The sequence below is a fragment of the Cyprinus carpio genome, chromosome A12 (genome assembly GCF_018340385.1).
Source record: "Cyprinus carpio isolate SPL01 chromosome A12, ASM1834038v1, whole genome shotgun sequence".
Lineage (NCBI taxonomy): Eukaryota > Metazoa > Chordata > Actinopteri > Cypriniformes > Cyprinidae > Cyprinus > Cyprinus carpio.
This window is the reverse complement of record NC_056583.1, coordinates 1-26,106: the sequence shown is the minus strand read 5'-3', so window position 1 is coordinate 26,106 and position 26,106 is coordinate 1. Positions and strand designations below refer to the sequence as shown.

Below are 26,106 nucleotides of genomic sequence, written 5' to 3'. Positions count from 1 at the left end.
TAAATAGGTACTTAGTTTTATTACAATGCATCGCAATCTGATACGTAAATAAAATTTACAAGAAACATTAAAAAAATAAAACGCATTAAAACGGAAAGACGAAACAGTGCAATTGTGTACATAGTTGTCCACATGCAGCTCCCCCCGTGCCCCCCCCCCCCCCCCCCCAAAACAGTGGGATGCGTTGGCTCCACCGCGGGAAAACGTCTACAGAGAGGCAGAGAGCTATTAAGTTGTCGCCTGTTTAGGTGCATATGGAATACGAAGTGATTCCATTTAGCTAATAAGAAAACACTCTTGTTCGAAGCATTGGTTTTTCACACTGAACAATGAAAACACTGTAATCCTGCTTCTGTTTGCCTGGATACCGCAGGGAGCAGAAGCTATCAAAAACCTACAATGCAACCCTTACGTAAGAGTTCTGTGACTGGTACCATTATATTGTACAGATAAAAATAAATGGTCAGATTAAGGTTTAGGTTTATAGCTTTGATAGTCTTATAGTAGTTTGCTACATTAGAACAACGAACAATCATGATTTCTCCAGCTTCTTTTCTCTGGTGATAGAGATATCTTCTATTCTGGAAACACTGTTACTCTAAGTGTATACCAGTACTGTTTAATAATGTTTCCATTTCATATTCTGGTTTAAAATTATAGCACAAGTCTGCAGAGCCATAAGGCAATAGACAAACGTCTGTGCATCAGCATTGCTCGGGGCAGGTGGTGCTGAGTCTGGCCACAGTGTGAAAGAGCTGGTGGAGAACAGCATTGATGTGTGCCTATAATGTCGGTGAGCTCAAGGGATTGAGAGCATGAGGAAACATTGCATTGAGGTCATGTACAATTTTGCTCAAGTGTTTTGTTTAGAAGATGTCAAGCTAAAAGACAGTGGAATAGAGTTAGGGGAAGTCCGACAATGGAAAAGGTGTGAGGAGCAAAAATTTGAGCGGAATAAGTAAGTGCCTTGTGGAATTAGGAGATAAAAGTCTGTGGCATGCTTACACTTCTGGTCAAAAGGATGAAACTAGTTAAACATTTTTAAAAAGTATCTCGTAGGTTACCAAGGCTGCATTTAGTTTCATATTGTTAAATATATTTCAAATGAATCAAATTTATGCCGTGATAGCGAAGCTGAATTAAGCATCTTCACTGTCACATGATTCTTAGAAATCATTCTAATATGCTTTGCTGATCTGGTGCTCAAGAAACATTCTGTTATTATCAATGCTGGGAATAGTTTTTGCTTTTTTAATATTTTGTGGAACCAAATGATTTCTGAAGACAGGACGACACTGAAGATCTGGAGTAATGGACGCAGAAAATTCAGCTTTACCTCACCGGGATAAGTTATGTTTTAAAATATATTAAAATAGATAAAACAGCTCTTTAAATTGCAATACTATTTCACAATGTTGACTGTTTTAATTATTGTATTTGTGATAAAATAATTTATGTGAGCTTGAGGTTCTTTCAAAAACATTATAAAATCGCAATGATTTAAATTTTTGACGGTTAGAAACTTATTTGGTCCTTCAACCCTGCCGCTTTAAAACACCACACCTCGAAACTACTAGGGATTTTCCGACCTGATCACGTGGAGGACGTTTGGGTTCCGGGGTGAAGCACTGAGCTCACTTTGTGCTCTTGGTAACACTTCACTTTGGATTGTCCTCTTAATTTTTACAATATGCTGAGTTGATGGATTAGAGTAGAGTGATGATCTCCACAATTGTTCATGGTCGATATCTTATTTTATGTGTAATCTCTCTATCCACTCGTGATTACTTAATGTACACTGTTTTACTTATGCTCGCAGGGATCTTTAGTGTTGTGGACCTGCCATGAGAAGCGTCAGATCGGAGATCGGGCTGTGTATGACCATATGGTCATCTCACTCAACGTGTGCCCACACCCGCAAAACATGGCAACTACTGTATCTGCAGAAACTCTTCTCCACATTACCTGTCCGACACAGGAGTGCAGCGCAACATCAAGAAGGTCTGCTGGGGATACTTGGGTTACAGGGTGGTTGCATTCATGTTTAGAAAGCAATTAACTAGGTTTCTTCACAGGAATATCAAGATGATATGCGTCTTGCCAGTCCTCACTGCATCATCCCCTGGTGTTGCCGTTATTACCGCCACCACCAGACGGGACAAGGCAAGCGCACACAGTTACTGTGCACTAGTGGGAGTAACAGCATGAGAGACAAACAGTGGAGCTGGTTTGGACCGAAAACAGGTGAGGAAGACCTATTCTCTGTTTCTACACCAATATACAAAACAGAACACACTTTGTATTATATCATAAACAAGACAGTACTATGTTTTATCCCTGTGTTTGAAAGTAACATGTATTTCTCATTTTTACTTAGTCACAGCTACAAAGTTTGATTTCCCTTCCGCAAATATCTCCGGTGAATCAATTAAAGAAGACCTATGGTGCTCGGGAGGTAGATGTTCCTAAAAGACCTTTTTGTGTGGAGTTGTTCTGTGTAAACACATGACTTTGTTTGTTTGGCACTTTCTGTAAATAAGGTAATGAAAAACCATGTTATGAATTTGAAGTCTTGTAAAGTGATTGTTATTGATGTATTAAATTCTAGCATTGACGGGTTGTGTCACAAGCGATTCATGGTGTTGGACGGAAGTGCTACTACAGACATGTTTCTTTCTTTATCAATAAAAGACCCTGTGACCAGTAAAGGTGTGGTCTCTTTTAAATTGCTTGTTTGTGTTTCATATAATTATATCTAATAAGTATGACATCTTGTTGTTGTTGTCTGTTTTTTATTATATATTTTGCAGGCCTCCAACCTTGTGAAAATGACGTTATCACATGTACAATCGGCATCAATACCATTTGTCGCTCTAAACATCACTGTTGCTCAGGAAGACTTGACAGAACAATAAGAAATTAAATTGTATATAAAAGTTGTACCTTACTGTTACCCCACTACTGTATCATTGATTTAATTGATGAAAAGTGTCAGTAAAATATTTACACTGTTACACCTACCAAAAATCTAGTATGAATAAAATGTTCTTCTACCCTATAATATTAAAAACTTCATAATGTATGGTGTGTTTATATATTTATATATAATATACTATATATATAGAATCGGAAGATAGATATATATATATATATATATTATATATATATGTATAAACAGATTCACAAGCATATTAAGCAGTAATGGCTGCTGTGCAAGCACAGAAATAGAATGAATTTTAAAAACAAATTGCAATAGAAAGCAGCTTTAAATTGTAATAATATTTCACAATATTACTAACCCCCATCACTGCATTTTTTATCATATAAATGGAAACCTGGGGAGCAAAAGGGACTTAAAACATAAAAAATAAAAATGCTTACTGCAATTAATGTATTAGATACTGTCATTATATTCAAAGTTAATTTCTTGTTTTACACTTCAGACTGTGTCGACGGAATGTGATCCAGACAAAACGTCAGATCCTTCTACAAGAGTTCCCCTTCTGCCCCGAAAAACTCTTGCTGGCAATTCGAAAAAAGCTGTTTCACTTGTCATGGCTATGTTGGAGACTGGCGTCAATAAAATCAGTCTCACTCACATTACAGCCAGCAATTCCAGTAAGTACATCAGACTTTTTAAGGACATATGATATGTTGTCGGAAGTGTTATACAGATGTTGTTGCATGTTGTTCTTATCAAGACTTGTGTAGGACCAACCGAGACAAGTGCGGTTCAGAAGATCGGGAAATAAGGTTCTGTCTCTGAAGCACTTCCAGATGGATGAATCCACCAAAGATTCCATCAATATAGCTGAATTAAAGAGCATTTCCAAACCATCGGTTCCTGGAATTGGCGTCAAAGCAGTCTAGTCATAAAGCTGCATGTTTCTGGTTCTGCTCAAGAAGAAGATGTTTTCCTTTGTGAGCTGCTCTAAAAAAAATGACCAGACATTATGAGGCACCTTAACGTCCTCTCCAAGTCGCTGCCGTGTCCTCCTATAAAAAATTCAACTGTTGTCTAGCAAATATAAAAGCACCTGATAATGATGTGAAGATTGAGGCTGCAAACCAACTTTCAGCTGAAGATCCAGAGATTTTTACATGAAAACAATTCAGAGTCAGGTTTACACCTAGTATCTATGAAACTGATGTTAAAGCTGAGACTATAAGGGAAACCTGTATATGAGAAGTTTGGAGTTATAAACCTTTGGTGCCGGAGACAAAGTTAGAGAAACAGGACAGGAATTCCAGTTCGACCTGAAGCTAAAAGAGATAGATCCCCGTTTCGAATCTGAACCTCTAGCACATAACCTGTTTGGTGGACTCCAAAAACAAGAATGCTTCTACGCAATGGGATTCACCTGTCAGCATACAGACGAACACGGCTTTTGCAGTTGTCTCTGCAGGAAACTTTCTAAAAGGATGCAGAGGCTACAGGCTCAGAAGAAAAGAATCATGGAGCAAGAGCTAAATATAGACGGTTCAGGGCAAAGATTAACCCTATCAGTCCACAAAGGCGCCATCTCCCAGTATCGTGAAACTGTGCTCATGGAAAACCTGCAAAGAAAGTGGTTTGACTTACGCTATGAGTCGCTGTCCCTTTAAGGACAGTATTCTTTTGTAGCATCTCAAAATTGTACTTTTCGTCTGTGGCATGCTGGTCAATTATGAAAAGGTCAGATTTCAGCTTGGTGATAATAAAACCCAGGTTGAACTGACCAATGATTTCCATATCCTTGAACATGTCTTTGCTGTAAGAAAAAGTTGAAGCTTTGTAAATGGCATATAAACTTGATGCTGATTTTGGTACTTTAAGAAATCAATCAAAAGATCAGTATAACCTTATTTCTTTCTTAAGCTCGTCCTCAGCACTCTGGTTTTCACCAGGGTTAATCTTTGCCCTGAACCGTCTATATTTTAGCTCTTGCTCATGATTCTCTTTCTTCTGAGCCTGTAGCCTCTGCATCCTTTTAGAAAGTTTCCTGCAGGAGAAAACTGCAAAAGCACTGTGTTCTTCTGTATGCTGACAGGTGAATCCAATTGCGTAGAAGCATTCTTGTTTTTGGAGTCCACCAAACAGTTTTGTGCTAGAGGTTCAGATTCATATCGAGCTCTTTTAGCTTCAGGACTGGAAATTCTGTCCTTGTCTTGTTGCTCTAACTTTGTCTCCGGCACCAAAGGTTTATAACTCCAGAACTTCTCATCTACAGGTTCACTGATAGTCTCAGCTTTAACATCAGTTTCATAGATACTAGGGTGTAAACCTGACTCTGAATTGTTTTCATGTAAAATCTCTGGATCATCTTCAGCTGAAATTTGGTTTGCAGCCTCAGAATCTTCAGCATCATTATCAAAGGTGCTTTTATATTTAGCTAGACAAACAGTTGATTTTTTTATAGAGGAAACGGCAGCGAAACTTGGAGAGGACTTTAAAGGTGGCCTCATAATGTCTGTCATTTTTTTAGAGCAGCTCACAAAGGAAAACATCTTCTTCTGAGAAGAACCAGAACAGGCAGCTTTATGACTAGACTGCTTTGACCCAATTCCAGGAACCTGATGGTTTGAAAATGCTTCTTTAAGTCGAGCTAGATTGATGGAAGTCTTTGGGGGTTCATCATCTGGAAGTGCTTCAGAGACAGAACCTATTTCCCGATCTTCTGAACCAGCACTTGTCTCGGTTGGTCTACACAAGTCTTGAATGAAGAACAACATCAACAACATCTGTAATAACACTTCAAGACAACATATCATATGTCTTAAAAAGTCTGATGTACTTACTGGTAATTGCTGGAGTAATGTGATTGAGACTGATTTTATTGACACCAGTCTCAAACATAGCCATGAGTGAGCTTTTCAGAATTGCCAGCAAGAGTTTTTCTCTTGTAGAAGGATCTGACGTTTGTCTGGAGTCACATTCACGTCGACACAGTCTAATGTAAAACAAAGAATTAAAACTTTGAATATAAATGACAAGTATCAATAAATTAATTGCATTAAGCATTTTTATTTTTTATGTTTTAAGTCCCTTTTGCTCACCCAGGTTCCATTTATATGATAAAAAAATGCAGTGATTGTTTAGTAATATTGTGAAATATTATTACAATTTAACAGCTGGTTTCTATTGCAATTGTTTTAAAATTCAATTTATTTCTGTGATTGCACAGCAGCCATTACTGCTTAATATTCTTGTGGATCTGTTTATACTATATATATATATATATATATTTATATATATATATATATATATATATATATATATATATATATATATATTATAAACACACACATACATTATGAAGTTTTAATATTATAGGTTTAGAAGAACATTTTATTCATAATAGATTTTTTGTAACATTGTAAATATTTTACTGACACTTTTCATCAATTAAAATCAATGATACAGTAGTGTAACAGTAATGTACACTTTTATATACAATTTAATTTCTTTATTGTTCTGTCAAGTCTTACCTGAAGCAACAGTGATGTTTAGAGCGACAAAAAAGGGTATTGATGCCGATTGTACATGTGATAAACCTCATTCACAAGCTTGGAGGCCTGCAAATATATATATAAAAAAAAGACAACAACAACAATGATGTCATACTTATTAGATATAATTATATGAACACAAACAAGCATATTTAAAAAGAGACCACACCTTTACTGGATCACAGGGTCTTTTATTGATAAAGAAGAACTGTCTGTCAGTAGCACTTCGTCCAACACCATGATCCGCTTGTGACACAAACCCGTCAATGCTAGAATTTAATATCATCAATAACAATCACTTTACACAGGAACATTCAAAGTCATAAAATGGTTTTCATTACCTTATTTACAGAAAGTGCACAAACAAATTCATGTGTTTACACAGAACAACTCACACAAAAAGGTCTTTAGGAACATCTACCTCCCCGAGACCATAGTCTTCTTTAATTGATTCACCGGGAGATATTTGCTGGAAGGGAATCAAACTTTGTAGCTGTGTATAAGTAAAAATGAGAAATACATGTTACTTTCAAACAACAGGGATAAACAATAGTAAATGTACTTGTTATGATATATAACAAAGTGTGTTCTGTTTGTATATTGGTGTAAGAACAGAGAATAGGTCATTCACCTGTTTAGGTCCAAACACAGCTCCAATGTTGTCTCTCATGCTGTTACTCCCACTAGTGCACAGTACTGTGGTGCGCTTGCCTTGTCCCGTCTGGTTGGTGCATGTAATACGACGCACACCAGTGGAGATGATGCAGTAGGACTGCAAGACAGAATATCATCTTGGAATATTCCTGTGAAGAAACTCTAGTTAATTTCTTTCTAAACATGAATGCAAACCACCCCTGTACCCAAGTATCTCCCAGCAGACCTTCTTGATGTTGCGCTGGAACTCCTTGTGTCGGACAGGTAATGTGGAGAAGAGTTTCTGCAGAGTGACAGTAGTGCCATGTTGGCGGGGGTGCGGCACACGTTGAGTGAGATGACCATTATGGTCATACACCAGCCGAGCTCCGATCTGAGCGCTCTCATGGCAGGTCACAACACTAAGATCACTGCGATCATAAGTAAAAACAGTGTACATTAAGGAATCACTAGTGGATAGAGAGATTAATAAAATAAGATATCAGACCATGAACAATTGTGAGATCATCACTATACTCTAATCATCACACTCATCATATTGTAAAAATTAAGAGGACAAATCCAAAGTGAAGTGTTACCTAAGAGCACAAAGTGAGCTCAGTGCTTCACCACGGAACCCAAACGTCTCCACGTGTATCAGGTCGGAAAAATCCCTTAGTTTAGAGGTGTGGTGTTTTAAAGCTGCAGGAGTTGAAAGGACACAAATAAGTTTCTACCGGTCAAAAATTTTAAATCATTTCGATTTTATAATGTTTTTGAAAGAACTCTCAAGCTCACATGAAATTATTTGATCAAAAATACAATAATTAAAACAGTAACATTGTGAAATATTATTGCAATTTAAAAGAGCTGTTTTCTATTTTAATATATTTTAAAACATAACTTATCCCTGTGATGGTAAAGCTGAATTTTCTGCAGTCATTACTCCAGATCTTCAGTGTCTGTCTGATCTTTCAGAAATCATTTGGTTTCCACAAAAATATTAAAAAGCAAAAACTATTCTCAGCATTGATAATAACAGAATGTTTCTTGAGCACCAGATCAGCAGCATATTAGAATGATTTCTGAAGAATCATGTGACAGTGAAGAATGCTTAAAATTCAGCTTCGCTATCACAGGAATAAATTGATTCATTTGAAAATATATTTAAAAATATGAATAAATGCAGCCTTGGTAAACCTAAGAGATATCTTTTTAAAAATGTTTAACTATTTCATACTTTTGACCAGAAGTGTAAGCATGCCACAGACTTGTATCTTCTAATGCTCACAAGGCAACTTACTTAGTCCCTCAAAGTTTTGCTCCTCAACACCTTTTCCATTGTCGGAAACTTCCACTAACTCTATTCCACTGTCTTTTAGCTTGACATCTGCATGAAAACAAAACACTTGAGCAAAATGTAGCATGACCTCAAATGCAATGTTTCCTCATGCTCTCATCCCTTGAGCTCACCGACATTAGAGGCACCAGCATCAATGCTGTTCTCCACCAGCTCTTTCACAGCTGTGGCCAGACTCAGCACCACCTGTCCAGAGCAGATCTGATGCACAGACTGTTTGTCTATTGCCTTTATGGCTCCTGCAGAACTTGTGCTAGGAATTTTAAAACACAGAATATGAAAGGAAACATTAGTAAACAGTACTGTAATAACACTAGAGTAAACAGTGTGTCCAGAATAGAAGATAATCTCTATCACCACCAATCTATTATTTTTCGTTGTTCTAATGTAGCAAACTACTATAAAGACTATGCAAAGCTATAAAACACTTACCTTGAATCTGACATTTTTTTTTTTATCTGTAGCAATATATATGGTATCAGTCACAGAATCTTAACTTAAGGGTTGCATTGTAGGTATTTTGATAGCTTCTGCTCCCTGCGGTATCCAGGTCAAACAAGAAGCAGGAATTTAAAGTGTTTTCATTGTTCAGTGTGAAAAACCAATGCTTCGACAAGGAAGTAGTTCTGATTAACTATAATGGAATACACTTCAGTATTCCATATGCAATAAACATGCGCACAACTTAATAGCTCTCTGCCTCTCTGTAGACGTTTCCCGCGGGTTGTGACGCACAACGTCAGGTCACCACATGTTTTTGCGTAGCATGCATGTGATCAACTATGTACACAAAGTGCACTGTTTCGTCTTTCCGTTTTAATGCGTTTTATTTTTTTAATTGTTTCTTGTTAAATTTTATTTACGTATCAGATTGCGATGCATTGTAATAAAACTAAAGTAACTATTTTAATGTAATATTTAAAAACGTTTCATCATCCTGCGCGTGGTTGCCCGAGTAGGGACTGTGGAAAAAGTTCAGTTCTAGTATTAGCCGAAACTGACACTGACGCTACAACATTGTTAAGGTTATTTTCTTGTAACTTGTGTTGTTTATGGAGATAAAAGTATGTAGAAACTACAATAAATCAATAAAATGATTATTCGATTTATGTTTAGATGCATATTATCATAAGTTGTTCATCACGTCATCACATCGTAGTAATTTAGAGATACTTCCTGACTTGTTCGTAGAAAAAACATGGCAGGTGACTGTCGGTTTGTAGTGGTATTTTTAATCGGCCAGTTTTAAAACGTGTAAGTGGGGTTTGCCAAATTAAAAGGGCGTTTTTTTTATTACTTTGGCCCTTCTGAATGGAGCTACTGAATGGGATAAACAGAAGTGTCTTTTAGCAAACGGTCATGTTTCACACAACAGAGAGACTCATGGCAGAGGAAAGTTCGAGTAGCAGTGTATAGTGTCTACCGTTAACAGCCGTAGCTTTCATATCCGACGGGGCCTTTCCACTCAAGACAGAAGATCAAGAGGAGGAATATTCAGCCTGACAGATACCGAGGAAGACGTCCAGTTTGATAGTGAGTCCACTGCGATATATAGTGCGGCCCCTTTCATCCCCGACTGAAGTCATGGCTAGAGTTTGGTCTTATAAACCAAGTATTAACGTTATTTACTTTCTTTTGGATGTTAATGGCTTTAAATAGCATGTGCATAATCTGTCAAAGTAGTATGTGTTAACAACTTAATTGATTTAATGCATTTTTAAGATGTCCCTCCTCTCTAATATTTTTTCTGTTACTTCTTAGGGGTTTGGGGAGGGGTAACTTGAAAATCTTTCAAGCTGATAAGTTACTTAGACCTTACCCACCCCTACTGTACACTCAAGATGCAGCATTGGTGTATTTCTATTTGCTCAGCTGTTAAGAAAGTACCGTAAATGTTTGGTGTCTAAATGGATTCAGGGGAAAATGACATTATTGCTTTAATTGCCAAAGTTATTGCAGAAGGTAAGAAACCTCGAATCCAAGTCCTTTTTAGACTCAGTTTGGTTAGTTTTCACTTATTTTGTGTATTTGATATTCAGACATAATCAAACATATAGTATTCAATCTTTTTATATGTTATATAAATGTAGCCTCAGAATTGGACAACAATCGTGAAGTGTTGCTGGCGGGGAGACAGTATCCATCGATCCAGGAATTTGCCTCTGCCTTTGATCAAAAATACAATAATTAAAACAGTAACATTGTGAAATATTATTGCAATTTAAAAGAGCTGTTTTCTATTTTAATATATTTTAAAACATAACTTATCCCGTTGATGGTAAAGCTGAATTTTCTGCAGTCATTACTCCAGATCTTCAGTGTCTGTCTGATCTTTCAGAAATCATTTGGTTTCCACAAAAATATTAAAAAGCAAAAACTATTCTCAGCATTGATAATAACAGAATGTTTCTTGAGCACCAGATCAGCAGCATATTAGAATGATTTCTGAAGAATCATGTGACAGTGAAGAATGCTTAAAATTCAGCTTCGCTATCACAGGAATAAATTGATTCATTTGAAAATATATTTAAAAATATGAATAAATGCAGCCTTGGTAAACCTAAGAGATATCTTTTTTAAAAATGTTTAACTATTTCATACTTTTGACCAGAAGTGTAAGCATGCCACAGACTTGTATCTCTAATGCTCACAAGGCAACTTACTTAGTCCCTCAAAGTTTTGCTCCTCAACACCTTTTCCATTGTCGGAAACTTCCACTAACTCTATTCCACTGTCTTTTAGCTTGACATCTGCATGAAAACAAAACACTTGAGCAAATGTAGCATGACCTCAAATGCAATGTTTCCTCATGCTCTCATCCCTTGAGCTCACCGACATTAGAGGCACCAGCATCAATGCTGTTCTCCACCAGCTCTTTCACAGCTGTGGCCAGACTCAGCACCACCTGTCCAGAGCAGATCTGATGCACAGACTGTTTGTCTATTGCCTTTATGGCTCCTGCAGAACTTGTGCTAGGAATTTAAAACACAGAATATGAAAGGAAACATTAGTGAACAGTACTGTATAACACTAGAGTAAACAGTGTGTCCAGAATAGAAGATAATCTCTATCACCACCAATCTATTATTTTTCGTTGTTCTAATGTAGCAAACTACTATAAAGACTATGCAAAGCTATAAACACTTACCTTGAATCTGACATTTTTTTTATCTGTAGCAATATATATGGTATCAGTCACAGAATCTTAACTTAAGGGTTGCATTGTAGGTATTTTGATAGCTTCTGCTCCCTGCGGTATCCAGGTCAAACAAGAAGCGGGAATTTAAAGTGTTTTCATTGTTCAGTGTGAAAAACCAATGCTTCGACAAGGAAGTAGTTCTGATTAACTATAATGGAATACACTTCAGTATTCCATATGCAATAAACATGCGCACAACTTAATAGCTCTCTGCCTCTCTGTAGACGTTTCCCGCGGTGTGACGCACAACGTCAGGTCACCACATGTTTTGCGTAGCATGCATGTGATCAACTGTGTACACAAAGTGCACTGTTTCGTCTTTCCGTTTTAATGCGTTTTATTTTTTTTATTGTTTCTTGTTAAATTTTATTTACGTATCAGATTGCGATGCATTGTAATAAAAACTAAAGTAACTATTTTAATGTAATATTTAAAAACGTTTCATCATCCTGCGCGTGGTTGCCCGAGTAGGGACTGTGGAAAAAGTTCAGTTCTAGTATTAGCCGAAACTGACACTGACGCTACAACATTGTTAAGGTTATTTCTTGTAACTTGTGTTGTTTATGGAGATAAAAGTATGTAGAAACTACAATAAATCAATAAAATGATTATTCGATTTATGTTTAGATGCATATTATCATAAGTTGTTCATCACGTCATCACATGGTAGTAATTTAGAGATACTTCCTGACTTGTTCGTAGAAACATGGCAGGTGACTGTCGGTTTGTAGTGGTATTTTTAATCGGCCAGTTTTAAAACGTGTAAGTGGGGTTTGCCAAATTAAAAGGGCGTTTTTTTTTTATTACTTTGGCCCTTCTGAATGGAGCTACTGAATGGGATAAACAGAAGTGTCTTTTAGCAAACGGTCATGTTTCACACAACAGAGAGACTCATGGCAGAGGAAAGTTCGAGTAGCAGTGTAGTGTCTACCGTTAACAGCCGTAGCTTTCATATCCGACGGGGCCTTTCCACTCAAGACAGAAGATCAAGAGAAGGAATATTCAGCCTGACAGATACCGAGGAAGACGTCCAGTTTGATAGTGAGTCCACTGCGATATATAGTGCGGCCCCTTTCATCCCCGACTGAAGTCATGGCTAGAGTTTGGTCTTATAAACCAAGTATTAACGTTATTTACTTTCTTTTGGATGTTAATGGCTTTAAATATCATGTGCACAATCTGTCAAAGTAGTATGTTAACAACTTAATTGATTTAATGCATTTTTAAGATGTCCATCCTCTCTAATATTTTTTCTGTTACTTCTTAGGGGTTTGTGGAGGGGTAACTTGAAAATCTTTCAAGCTGATAAGTTACTTAGACCTTACCCACCCCCTACTGTACACTCAAGATGCAGCATTGGTGTATTTCTATTTGCTCAGCTGTTAAGAGAGTACCGTAAATGTTTGGTGTCTAAATGGATTCAGGGGAAAATGACATTATTGCTTTAATTGCCAAAGTTATTGCAGAAGGTAAGAAACCTCGAATCCAAGTCCTTTTTAGACTCAGTTTGGTTAGTTTTCACTTATTTTGTGTATTTGATATTCAGACATAATCAAACATATAGTTTTCAATCTTTTTATATGTTATATAAATGTAGCCTCAGACTTGGACAACAATCGTGAAGTGTTGCTGGCGGGGAGACAGTATCCATCGATCCAGGAATTTGCCTCTGCCATTCCCAACCAACTGCTGCTGGGATCTCTACTGGAGCACTTGTGCTTTGTTTACGAGAGTGATCCTACACGCTCACGCATGCTGTTTAAGGGTAGGTTGATACAGCCTTATAAGTATGCACATTTTTTTAAATTTTCTGATATTTGTCTTAAATTTTGTTTCCTCAAATGCCTCTGCTGTTTCAGTGATAGGCCAGCGTTTAGCAGCCATGAACCTCCTGTCACCACTGGCTGTCAGTGATGAGTTTAGTTCGGTTCGACTACAGCATAACCGGGCATTCACAGAGCTCCTGCACGCAACCAGCTCATCACTCTTCCCTCAGGTAATCTGACATAATTCATCATCGATTTCATTTTTTTTTTTTTATGACTTCTATCCAGCTTTCATGAACAAAAACCCTGTTCATCTTTTGGATTCTGCAGGAACATAGATACTTGAGGACAGATGGCCAGAGCCTAAGGTGAAAACGTTTTCACTTGTAGCAGCTCCACTTACACTGCTTTGTAATATACACTACTGTTCAAAGGCTTGGGGTCAAATAGGATCTGATATTTTAAATGTTTTTTAAAGAATCTCTTATAGCCACAAACACTGTATTTATTTGTACATTAATATGTTTTAAAATGTAATTGATTCCCGTGAAGGCAAAGCTGCATTTTCAGCAGCAATTACTCTAGTCTTCAATCAAGTCAAGTCAAGTCATCTTTATTTATATAGCGCTTTAAACAAAAAAGATTGCGTCAAAGCAACTGAACAACATTAATTAGGAAAACAGTGTCAATAATGCAAAATGACAGTTAAAGGCAGTTCATCATTAAATTCAGCGATGTCATCATGCAGCTCAGTTCAGTTTAAAATAGTATCTGTGCAATAATTTGCAATCAAGTCAACGATATCGCTGTAAATGAAGTGTCCCCAACTAAGCAAGCCAGAGGCGACAGCGGCAAGGAACCAAAACTCCATCAGTGAGAGAATGGAGAAAAAAACCTTGGGAGAAACCAGGCTCAGTCGGGGGGCCAGTTCTCCTCTGACCAGATGAAACCAGCAGTTCAATTCCAGGCTGCAGCAGAAGTAAGATTGTGCAGAAGAATCATCTGTTTCCTGTGGTCTTGTCCCGGTGGTCGTCTGAAACAAGGTCTTTACAGGGGATCTGTCTCTGGGGCTCTAGTCCTGGTCTCCGCTGTCTTTTCAGGGTTGTAGAGGTCCTTTCTAGGTGCTGATCCACCATCTGGGCTGGATACATACTGGATCCGGGTGACTGCAGTGACCCTCTGACTGGATACAGACTGGATCTGGTGGCTACGGTGACCTCGGAGTAAGAGAGAAAAAGACTAATATGAGCGTAGATGCCATTCTTCTAACGATGTAGCAAGTACATCGGGTCTTATAGGAAATGTGTTCCCGGTTCCGGTTTACCTAATTAATGCAGCCTAAAAATCCTTTAACGGATTTGGATATTAGAAGTGTATTAGTATGTTATGTGTAAGCCAGGTTAAAGAGATGGGTCTTTAATCTAGATTTAAACTGCAAGAGTGTGTCTGCCTCCCGAACAATGTTAGGTAGGTTATTCCAGAGTTTGGGCGCTAAATAGGAGAAGGATCTGCCGCCCGCAGTTGACTTTGATATTCTAGGTATTATCAAATTGCCAGAGTTTTGAGAACGGAGCGGACGTGGAGGACTATAATGTAACAAGAGCTCATTCAAATACTGAGGTGCTAAACCATTCAGGGCTTTATAAGTAATAAGCAAGATTTTAAAATCTATACGATGTGTTGATAGGGAGCCAGTGCAGTGTTGACAGGACCGGGCTAATATGATCATACTTCCTTGTTTCTAGTAAGAACTCTAGCTGCTGCATTTTGGACTAACTGGAGTTTGTTTACTAAGCGTGCAGAAACAACAACCCAATAGAGCATTACAATAGTCTAACCTTGAGGTCATAAACGCATGGATTAACATTTCTGCATTTGACATTGAGAGCATAGGCCGTAATTTAGATATATTTTTTTGAGATGGAAAAATGCAGTTTTACAAATGCTAGAAACGTGGCTTTCTAAGGAAAGGTTGCTATCAAATAGCACACCTAGGTTCCTAACTGATGACGAAGAATTGACAGAGCAACCATCAAGGCTTAGACAGCGTTCTAGGTCATTACATGCAGAGCTTTTTGGCCATATAATTAACACCTCTGTTTTTTCAGAATTTAGCAGTAAGAAATTACTCGTCATCCAGTTTTTTATATCAACTATGCATTCCGTTAGTTTTTCAAATTGGTATGTTTCGCCAGGCCGCGAAGAAATATAGAGCTGAGTATCATCAGCATAACAGTGAAAGCTAACACAGTGTTTCCTGATGATATCTCCCAAGGGTAACATGTCAAGCGTGAAGAGTAACGGCCCTAGTACTGAGCCTTGAGGTACTCCATACTGCACTTGTGAACGATATGATACCTCTTCATTCACTGCTACGAATTGATGGCGATCATATAAGTACGATATAAAACATGCTAATGCACTTCCATTTATGCCAACAAAGTGTTCTAGTCTATGCAAAAGAATAGTGTGGTCAATAGTGTCGAACGCAGCACTAAGATCCAATAGCACTAATAGAGAGATACAACCACGATCAGATGATAAGAGCAGGTCATTTGTAACTCTAAGGAGAGCAGTCTCAGTACTATGATACGGTCTAAATCCTGACTGGAAATCCTCACAGATGCCATTTTTTCTCTAAGAAGGAATATAATTGTGAGGATACTACCTTTTCTAGTATCTTTGAAAGAAAAGGGAGATTCGAGATCGGTCTATAATTAACTAGTTCTTTGGGGTCAAGTTGTGGTTTTTTGATGAGAGGCTTAATAACAGCCAGTTTGAAGGATTTTGGGACATACCCTAATAACAATGAGGAATTAAATAATAGTCAGAAGAGGATCTATGACTTCTGGAAGCACCTCTTTTAGGAGCTTAGATGGAATAGGGTCTAACATACATGTTGTTGGTTTAGATGATTTAACAAGTTTATACAATTCTTCCTCTCCTATAGTAGAGAATGAGTGGAACTGTTCCTCAGGGGATCTATAGTGAACTGTCTGATGTGATACTGTAGCTGATGGCTGCATGGTTACAATTTTATCTCTAATAGTATCGACTTTAGAAGTAAAGTAGTTCATAAAGTCATTACTGCTGTGATGTTGAGAAATGTCAACACTTGTTGATGCTTTATTTTTCGTTAATTTAGCCACTGTATTAAATAAATACCTGGGGTTATGTTTGTTTTCTTCTAAAAGAGACGAAAAGTAATCAGATTTAGCAGTTTTCAATGCTTTTCTGTAAGATAGGTTACTTTCCCTCCAAGCAATACGAAATACTTCTAGTTTTGTTTTCCTCCAGCTGCGCTCCATTTTCCGGGCTGCTCTCTTTAGGGTGCGAGTGTGCTCATTACACCACGGGGTCAGACTCTTTTCCTTAACCTTCCTTAAGCGTAAAGGAGCAACTGTATTTAAAATGCTAGAAAAGAGAGAGTCCATAGTTTCTGTTACATCATCAAGTTGTTCTGAGGTTTTGGATATGCTAAGGAATTGGGATACACCAGGAAGATTACTTACAAAGCAGTCTTTTGTGGTAGAAGTGATGGTTATAACATACTTGTAACAAGAAGTGGAATTTACAGTTTTAGCTATATGAAGTTTGCACAAAACTAAATAATGATCTGAGATATCATCGCTTGGCTGCATAATTTCAACACCATCAACATCAATTCCATGTGACAGTATTAAATCTAGAGTATGATTTCGACAATGAGTAGGTCCTGAGACGTGTTGTCTAACCCCAATAGAGTTCAGAATGTCTATAAATGCTGATCCCAATGCATCTTTTTCATTATCAACATGAATATTAAAATCACCAACAATTAAAACTTTATCTCCACCCAACACCAACTCGGATGTAAAATCAGCAAACTCTTTAATAAAGTCTGTATGGTGCCCTGGTGGCCTGTATACAGTAGCCAGTACAAACATCACAGGGGATTTATCATTAACATTTGTTTCTCTGGATAATGTTATATTAAGCACCAATACTTCAAACGAGTTATACTTGAAGCCTGCCCTCTGAGAAATCCTGAAAACATTGTTATAAATTGAAGCAACACCTCCCCCTTTACCTTTTGGACGTGGCTCATGTTTATAACAGTAATCTTGGGGTGTAGACTCATTTAAAATAATATAATCATCAGGTTTTAGCCAGGTTTCTGTCAAACAGAGTACATCTAGATAATGATCAGTGATCATATTATTTACAAAAAGTGCTTTCGTAGAAAGAGACCTGATATTCAATAAGCCAAGCTTTATCATTTGTTTATCCGTATTGCATCTGCTTTTTATTTGTTGAACCTCAATTAAATTGTTATAATTGGTTTGGACGTTTTTTGTATTTTCTAGCCCGGGGAACAGACACAGTATCTATAGTGTGATATCTAGGTGAAAAAGTCTCTATGTGCTGAGAATTAACTGACTTCTGTGACTGGAGGCGGCTAGCAGACGGTCGGTTTAGCCAGTCTGTCTGCTCCCTGACCTGGGCCCCAGTTAGTCAAGTACAAACTCTAAGACTATGTGCCATATTTCTAGAAAGAAGAGCGGCACCACCCCAGGAGGGATGAAGACCATCTCTTTTCAACAGGTCAGGTCTGCCCCAAAAGCTTGTCCAATTGTCTATGAAACCTATGTTATTCTGCGGGCACCACTTAGACATCCAGCCATTGAGTGATGACAATCTGCTATGTATCTCATCACCACGGTAAGCAGGGAGGGGACCAGAGCATATTACAGAGTCTGACATCATGCTTGCAAGTTCACACACCTCTTTAATGTTATTTTTAGTGATCTCCGACTGGCGAAGTCGAACATCATTAGCACCGGCGTGAATAACAATCTTACTGTATTTACGTTTAGCATTAGCCAACACTTTTAAATTTGCTAAGATGTCAGGCGCTCTGGCTCCCGGTAAACATTGGACTATGGTGGCTGGTGTCTCTATTTTCACGTTCCGTACAATAGAATCGCCAATAACTAGAGCACTTTCATCAGGTTTCTCAGTGGGTACATCACTGAGTGGGGAGAACCTGTTTAATGTTTTGATCGGAACAGAAGAGTGGTGTTTAGACCCACGACTATGCCGCCTCACAGTCACCCAGTTGCCCTGCTGCAAAGGCCCTGTTACCGAAACCGAACAATGTACAGGACTCCCTGAGCTAGACGCATCCAAACCCAAATCAACACACCTCAAACCCTTATCACCTACAAATATAAATAGGGATGCGTGTCTCTAATTCTGAAATCTTCTCTGTCAGTCTAACTATTTCCCTGCATTTATCACATGTGAATCCCTCATCACCGACAGAGATAGATAAAAACTATACATGTGGCAAAGCAGTGCAAATAACAATAGCAGGAGAAGCCATTACTCACCGTGCTTGATGTCTTACTTATGAGCGTCACCCATAAAATTTAATTTCCAGCCTCCAAGAAAGGAATTTGATATTGTAACCCAAAAGCTAGACCCAAGGGATCATCACCCTACTTAGAACTGAGACAGTTTTGGGATTCAATTTTATAAATCCTTTCTACCCGCAGTGTTTCAATAAATGGTCTATCCGTTCTCGAAAGAAAAAAGAAAATTAACAAACAAAAGTAATAAAAAAACACTTTTTATGTTGCAAAATCTAAGCCCTGCCTCCAGATACTAATTGGTACACCTTGTATGAAATTAGTAAATTGGATTAGAGGCATGGAATAACCAACATTAAATTTTTAATTCCGAACAAAAGTGAAAAAAAATATCATTTAAAATTCTTCCACCATTATTTACCCGTGTAACAAACTATTGGGTAAATTCATCCTTACTGTAGACGAAAAATGAAGTTTTTGCTTTATGGAAACAAGAAACGCTAGACACATTATTTCTATAGGTGTTCATATAGCTACGTTCCTGTGGGGAAGATATACAAGATTTTATTAAGGGACAAACTTGACTCAAAATATCCCTTATCTAATTTTTCTATTTTCTTTTACTTTTATGACTCAAACTCTATGATACACTATTTAGTCAACTTGATAAGTTTGCTTGGACAATTTTTCTGCATGTAAATCCAAGTGTAATGAATAACAAACTCTTTTCAAGGTGTTTAAATTGACAAATTATATAGAATGCTATTTCTGGATTCGAGGGTAAAGGTCAGCATCAAAATGGCTGGAAGTATTAATTCTGGTTTAACTAGTTAATTTACTGATATCTAATGTTTGTTACTCTGGCGATGCCTTTTTGTGTTAATTCGTTTATGTTTCATTGGGTACATGATATGTATTTCAAACTTTATCTACTGGCTGTTATGTATTTTTACTTTTATTTTTTATTCGATTAGGAAGATATGCTCTGAACCAAACCTTTAAATAATTGTATTCGCGCACCAACCCATAAATATAGAAACTTTAAAAAAAAAAAAAAAAAAAAAACTACCGCAACAGCTTTTCCATCGCATTTCCTCCTGTTCACTTCGACTGTCAATCGTCACTTCCTACATTTTCAGCTCCAGTCAAGTAGTTGCAGATGAATTGCCAACCGCCCTCCAGTCCCCGAAATAATAGCGCCAAGCCCTTCTGGCAGTCACCTAAATTCAAGGGGTTTCTTACCACGACAGAACCTGGGTTCTTCTGAAGGTCGTGAGTTTTAAAAACGCACATCTTCCAAAAAAAAACAAAACAAACAAACAAACCAAACACAAACCAAAAACAAATAAACAAAATCGAGGTCAACCGATCATGCGCAGATAATGGCGGTTTTTGTTTGTTGCGGCGGGGCGTTTTTTAATCCACAGGATAAACTAAGATGGCTGTGAAGCCGAAAATACAACGCATACCTCCGCTGGATAATGAGGAGGCGGGAAAACAGTCATACACGTGAACGTTTAGATATTATATGTTTATATTCATTATGTTTATTGTCTGACACGGTAAGTATTATAGAGAATTGATACTGCTCGTCATTTCTCCTCTGACGTATTCCCAGTGGTAAACGCAACAGCCTTTTGGGGAAACCGCGGCACAAACATAACGCGCCAGGACGTTCTACATGGAGGGGATGAACGCTAAACTGGAATAAGCAGTGCGGTAAAGCGTTTTAAGAACTGGTTACTACTTTTATAGTTTATCGTTTCCAGGTGAAAATAATAGTACAAGGCCATGTTTTCAGAGGGTGGACAAATAGTGGACGGACTGGCATGGACTGCAGCAGTAAGAAGCCCAAGATTACCTTCGCTCAAACTCCACCACACCCCCCCCCCCCCCCCCACCGATGGTGTGTTCAAAGCATTTTTCAAAAAGGTAAGTTACCAAATTACTCTCTGTAATGTTTATGTTGTGGCCAAAAACCAGGGTGTGTTGTTGCGTTAACCCAGGACCATTAGCTTACGGTACCACACGTACTAAAGCGTAAACGTTAATCAGTTTTAAAGGTTGTGAAATAGTTACATAGCTAATTTATTTGTTGACTGTGGTTGGCCGGCAAACCTTGCCTTAGAAATGGTGGACTGTGATCCGCCTGGACCCCTTCTCTGTACCTCGGCCATACTGAGGTCAAAGCTACGAATACAGACCGGTTCAAGCCTTTTTGGAGAATTATATACCATGCTCACATTCTAATATGTAAATGTTTATTGTTTTCCAAAAGATTTTGTAATGTCTCTATTCTCACATGTAATGATTTTTAGCCATGTCACTGTAAATAAAATACACAACAAGACTGAAGATAAATTCTGCCTCTCCTTTATCGCGTATTAAGGAAGAATTGTGCAAAAAATCAGTGTTCTTTGGTTGCAAACACAATTAAATAACTTAAAATAGTAGTAAACAATTCAACTTAATTCAGTTTCCTTTACATATTAACAGGTAAACACAATTTAGATGAATACATTACATGATTAAAAAGTCCATAGAACACTTCGTGTGTGTATGCACTAAAAACATTAGTATACATGTAGGTTGTTACATATATGGGGGCTGGAAAGTTCGGCACAGTTTGACGTCACCTGTACCAGTCGCTTCTGACTCGTAAAGGATCCCGTGCCTTTGGATCCACTTTTTTTCTCGTCATATCTCGCTCTCTTTGCATTAGGATTTGTTTTAGGGCTGTATGGTCGACAACTGTTTCTTTAGGTCTCCGTTGCATTTTGTACGATTATATTCTGTTTTTCACGCTAAGTATTTCTATTTTCATGCCCGCACTTAGACTGGTTATGCCAAACCCATGTAACATGGCCAAACATACCCATAATTCTTTGCGTTCTGATGACGTTGCCGCCCAGTTGGTCACATGTCTTAGCGATCTCTATTTTCGAAAACAAATAAACAACCAAAAAATGTAAAACGTGCACATAACGGTCGTACTTATTAAGGTTTTACTTTACGGTTTACTACCCAAACCAAACCTGGTTATGACGTCCAGGTAATCACCAATAATCAGGGTGTGAGAAGCCACCCATTCAGACATGTACAACAGTGCTCCTTTCAACACCTTTAACTCCTCAAATATGTTATATTCTATCTCTTTCTCTGTAGTGGACAGTCACTCTTCAGAAAGTGATGGTTTGGGAGATAATAACTCAGAAGATCCTGTAAGCCCTGAAGCAACCCGTCCTTCAAACATTATCAAATATCTTATGTTCTTTATGTGTAAATTCAATTTGGGGATGGAATTTGAATAATTACAAGTGTTTTTTTTAAAGATTTTAAAAGCTGAGTGAAAAAATCTGAGGTTTTAAAGCGACTTGTCTTTTGTGATAGAATTGATAGAAGGGTGGAAGTCAGTAAACTTTGAAGGAAAGGGTATTTTTATTTAATTTAAAAAGAAAGTGGACAGGTATCGAAAACCATAACTGTATTAAAGTAATCTGACATGAAACACCTGAGATCAGGACGGGGGTCTAAATATAACGTATTAATTTAAACTGACGAATCACCTGAAGGGGCGGGGGTCTGAAGTATAACTGTATTAAGTAATCGACAGAGACACCGCGATCAGGGCGGGATTGAAGCCCTAACTGTTTAATTAACTGACAGAGACACCCGAGACAAACGGGGGTCTGAAGCCCTAACGTTTTTTTGTAATCTGACGGAACACCTGGATCAGGACGGGATTAAACCTAACTGTATTAAAGAATCTACGGAAAAAACCTGAGATCAGGACGGGGTCTAAGTTTTCTTACAGGGATTAACAACATTTTAAATTTGCCCCCAAATTATCATAATTTTAAGTTAACAACATGCCCCCTCGTAAATTGAAAAAATTAAAAAGGTTTTTGCCTATATAAAATTTTAATAAAAGATGTATGGAAAAACGAACAGAAATAAAAAAAGATGTAAAGGCATTCTTATTTAAACCCCCCCACCCCGCCCAGGCCCATGCTATCCCCAGGTTGTGTGAAATAGGTTCAGCGAGTGTACATCGGGAGACATTTTTGGGTCCCCTTGAAATCAGAAAGAATTTGGGGAAAAAGTAGGAACGAAGTGGGAAGAAGCGTTTACTCCAAAATTGGAAGCATCAAAAGGGAGACCCCATATTGGGCGATATTGGTATTTTTGGGGGCGGAGCATTTTTTGGCGTGGGCCCCCATGTTGGGCCTTTTTTACTGTACCGGACTACTGCGCATTTTAGAATACCCTCTCAGCCGGTGTCTAATTTGTTTTAATTAAAAAACTATTTCAACCATGGTAAACCGTTGCTGTATTGTGGGTGTGATAGCGCAAACACATAATCGCCTTTGAAAAAAATGGATTAACTTTCCACTGCGAATTCCTGCTTGGAGGCGTGACCACGGAGACCAAGTGAGGTATGATATCTGAATATTAATTTATATAGCTTAAGTAAACACTGAAAATAAGGGAAATTTCCTGGGTTACTCATCCAAAATACGGGGAAAATTTCTACATTCAGCTTTCTGTTGCTATCCCTCTGCTGACAGCAAAAATTGTACTACAAAACCCTGCTGCATTAACTAAGCGAGATTGTGAAGCTATGTCTAACGTGACTTTGCTTACATTGGTGTGAAATCGTGCTTCACAACAACCATGCTGTTATCTTAAAAAGGCCAATATCACACTAAGGTTGCTTTCAAGTAACGTTAAGCAAAACAAGGGTTTTTGAAAATATCTGTTTTGCTGGAAGGGCAACTGTGTAGCAACAGGACAACAGCACAGAGACTGACAGGTCCGATGGAAGGGCTAACGGGATATTTTACAGGAAAATACTACAACGGAAGACAGCGGGAAAAGAAGCTCAAATACATGAGAACCCCGGAAAAAAACAGGAGGGTTGACAGCTACTAACTAACTTTTGAAACACATAAGTTAGTTAAAGTACATGTGAATGGTTGTTAGCACTAACGGTTACTAAACTAGCAACTAGGCGGAGTGCAGTTTACCTTTGGTTGCCGGATTTATGATCTGCAGCTCCTTAACCCATCCATTTGTGAACTGCACATGAGACTCCAATGACTTGTAGCTTCGGAACTGTTCTGAAGTGTAGGCGCTCACAAAACAAACAAGGTAGCGAAGATATCTGTAATGAAAAAGTGCGGCAGCAACTCGTCGTCGGTGCTCCACTTTGTTGGGATTTTCTATTGATCCAAACCGTTAATAGTGCCGATTTTGTCCACATACCGATCCTGGCATCCCTACTTAGCGATCCCTGTAAATCCCACAACTTTTCGCGATTTTAACATATTTTTTATTTCTCCCAACTCTGTTTCTTCTCTCCGACTTGCTGTATGTTTACATTCCACGAGGCCATCAACATGGCCAGAATGCAACGCGGCCCCCAAGCCCTTATAGCCCATATAATCGATATCGAGCTGTCCCATGATGAACAAAGAATAACACAGCATTTCACAAAATAAAAAAAAAGAAAAAACCAAACTTCCCAAATTCTCTTGATTGCAGTTGATGTTGGAATCAGTGTATCCATGGTCACTCCAGAAAAAAAACTACATTGCGGATTTACATTGCAGAAAGAAGCTGGCTGGTCACTGATTTCTTTGTGATTAATGGCTCATAAACATGGGGACATCATTGTAGTTTTTATTATAAAATTTAAAACATTTTTTATAAAATCAACATACACTTTTAACATTATTAGAGTCCTTGATGTCAGCACATACTCCTCTGTTTCTTAGAGGGGAAAAAAAACCTGTTGTGATTCTGTGGAAAGAAAAGCATAATTAATCCTTTGTTCCACTGATGTGCTTAAGCACATAATGTAATCTGTAAAAAGGCCTGTATGTCCTGTATGACTCAACACAAAATTGGCCTGTGTAATTGTAATTGTCCTGTGTTTTTTTTTTTTTTTTTTTTTTTACCCACAATGGTCTTTTAATTTCACTGCACTACTTGTGTCATTTAATTGAGCAATGAGAACAATGAGCAATGAGAGGTTTTAGACTAGTGATAGATGCTAATGTTTTTTTTTTTTAAACCTTGTACATTTTGGTTCACAAAGGAAGTTGATCTTGTTGTCATTTGGAAATTTGGGCATAGATTCTGAAATGTCAGGACCTTTACTAAGCACTTTTTCAAAGGAAGAACTACACAACAGGTTTCATGTGAGCACTCTTATATAATATAATATAATATAATATAATAAAGATCTTATTGATCAGCTGTTGGATCTTACCTGTTAATACTGTTTTATCAAAGTAGGTCCAGCTGAGACTGCCATTTCTTTAAAAATAATAAATAAAATAAAGCTTTATGTACTTTTATTTTGAAGACAACATCAATATTTTAGTAAGGTACTTCCTATTATAATCCTATTTGAAATGTTTGACTGCATTAATAAAGAAGAGGTCAAAATTCACTTACCGATATCATCCTCAGTTGCTTTTGGGGTGCGCATAGAAACCTGTATATAAAAAGTATTAGTACTGCTAATGTTAATTATAGTAACGTTAAAATTATATAGTATAATATATAATTTTATAGTAAGAATTCTGTTCTTACGTTTCTTAGACGCCTTGCTTTATGTTTTCTGATGCATGCTATTTAACAGCAGCCACAGCCACAACAGCTACAAGAAGTGTAATTGTGACTACAACTATAAGACCAACCGAAGTCACTTTCTCACATTCAGCATCAGAGGACGATGTTCCTGCTTTTATTTCTGTAAGTCCCATAGTCTCACATCTGAAGAGATTTAATTCAGTAATATTAGTATATCCAGTTTTAGAATAATCTTTAAATGAAATTGTGGACACTTAAAATGATCTGGACACTTCTCACTTTGAATGTGGTAGGCAGGCCTTTAGAGAGCCATTTGAATAAGTTCCATCTATGCAGCCAGCACATAAAGTATCAGTAAATGCTGTTCCTGTAAAAATATAAATGTATATAATTGTCATTAAACTGTTTTTGTTGTAATTACTAGGGTTAAATACATTAGCTAAAACACATTTTGCATGCATTTTGTCCCTGTTTTTAAAATTCTACAATTGAGTATATACTGTATACACTCACCTGATTGTTTAATATATTGTCCAGGTTACATTTACTGTGTTCCACTGCTAATGCACAGGTGCCTTTACTTAGTTTAATGCAATGGAATCCTTCCTGAGGCTCACAAATTGTATCTGCAGAGCGTGTACAGGCCTTTTTCTACTTTAAGGTTTGGGCTTGGCACAAAAACAAAAAAAACTCTCAATTTTAAAAGGG

At 37.6% G+C, this 26,106-nt stretch overlaps 1 protein-coding gene, 2 long non-coding RNA genes and 1 pseudogene across 4 annotated transcripts; 1 reads left to right on the top strand and 3 right to left on the bottom strand.

Annotated features, from left to right (window-relative positions):
• Nucleotides 1-3,866: 3,866 nt before the first annotated feature.
• LOC122147094 lies at nt 3,867-11,975 on the bottom strand (annotated as a pseudogene).
• Nucleotides 11,976-12,254: 279 nt separating this feature from the next.
• LOC122146929 (eukaryotic translation initiation factor 2-alpha kinase 1-like) lies at nt 12,255-13,988 on the top strand. Of its 2 annotated transcripts, XM_042767055.1 has the most exons (5): nt 12,255-12,722; nt 13,061-13,150; nt 13,279-13,446; nt 13,541-13,677; nt 13,778-13,988. In XM_042767055.1, the coding sequence occupies exons 2-5, from the start codon at nt 13,096-13,098 to the stop codon at nt 13,817-13,819; spliced, it is 402 nt and encodes a 133-aa protein (XP_042622989.1). In that variant the 5' UTR covers nt 12,255-12,722; nt 13,061-13,095; the 3' UTR covers nt 13,820-13,988. The 2 variants fall into 2 exon arrangements, with proteins under 2 accessions (XP_042622989.1, XP_042622988.1); XM_042767054.1 differs by lacking the exon at nt 13,061-13,150 and having other exon boundaries at nt 12,265-12,722; nt 13,778-13,979.
• A 10,472-nt stretch (nt 13,989-24,460) lies between these two features.
• On the bottom strand, nt 24,461-25,120 carry LOC122147096. The gene is made up of 2 exons (XR_006161415.1): nt 25,073-25,120; nt 24,461-24,600 (listed from the first exon to the last, which is right to left on the bottom strand). It is a non-coding gene; the product is annotated as an uncharacterized LOC122147096 (long non-coding RNA).
• A 294-nt stretch (nt 25,121-25,414) lies between these two features.
• On the bottom strand, nt 25,415-26,053 carry LOC122147095. Its single transcript, XR_006161414.1, has 3 exons — nt 25,912-26,053; nt 25,678-25,765; nt 25,415-25,581 (listed from the first exon to the last, which is right to left on the bottom strand). It is a non-coding gene; the product is annotated as an uncharacterized LOC122147095 (long non-coding RNA).
• Nucleotides 26,054-26,106: the final 53 nt, after the last annotated feature.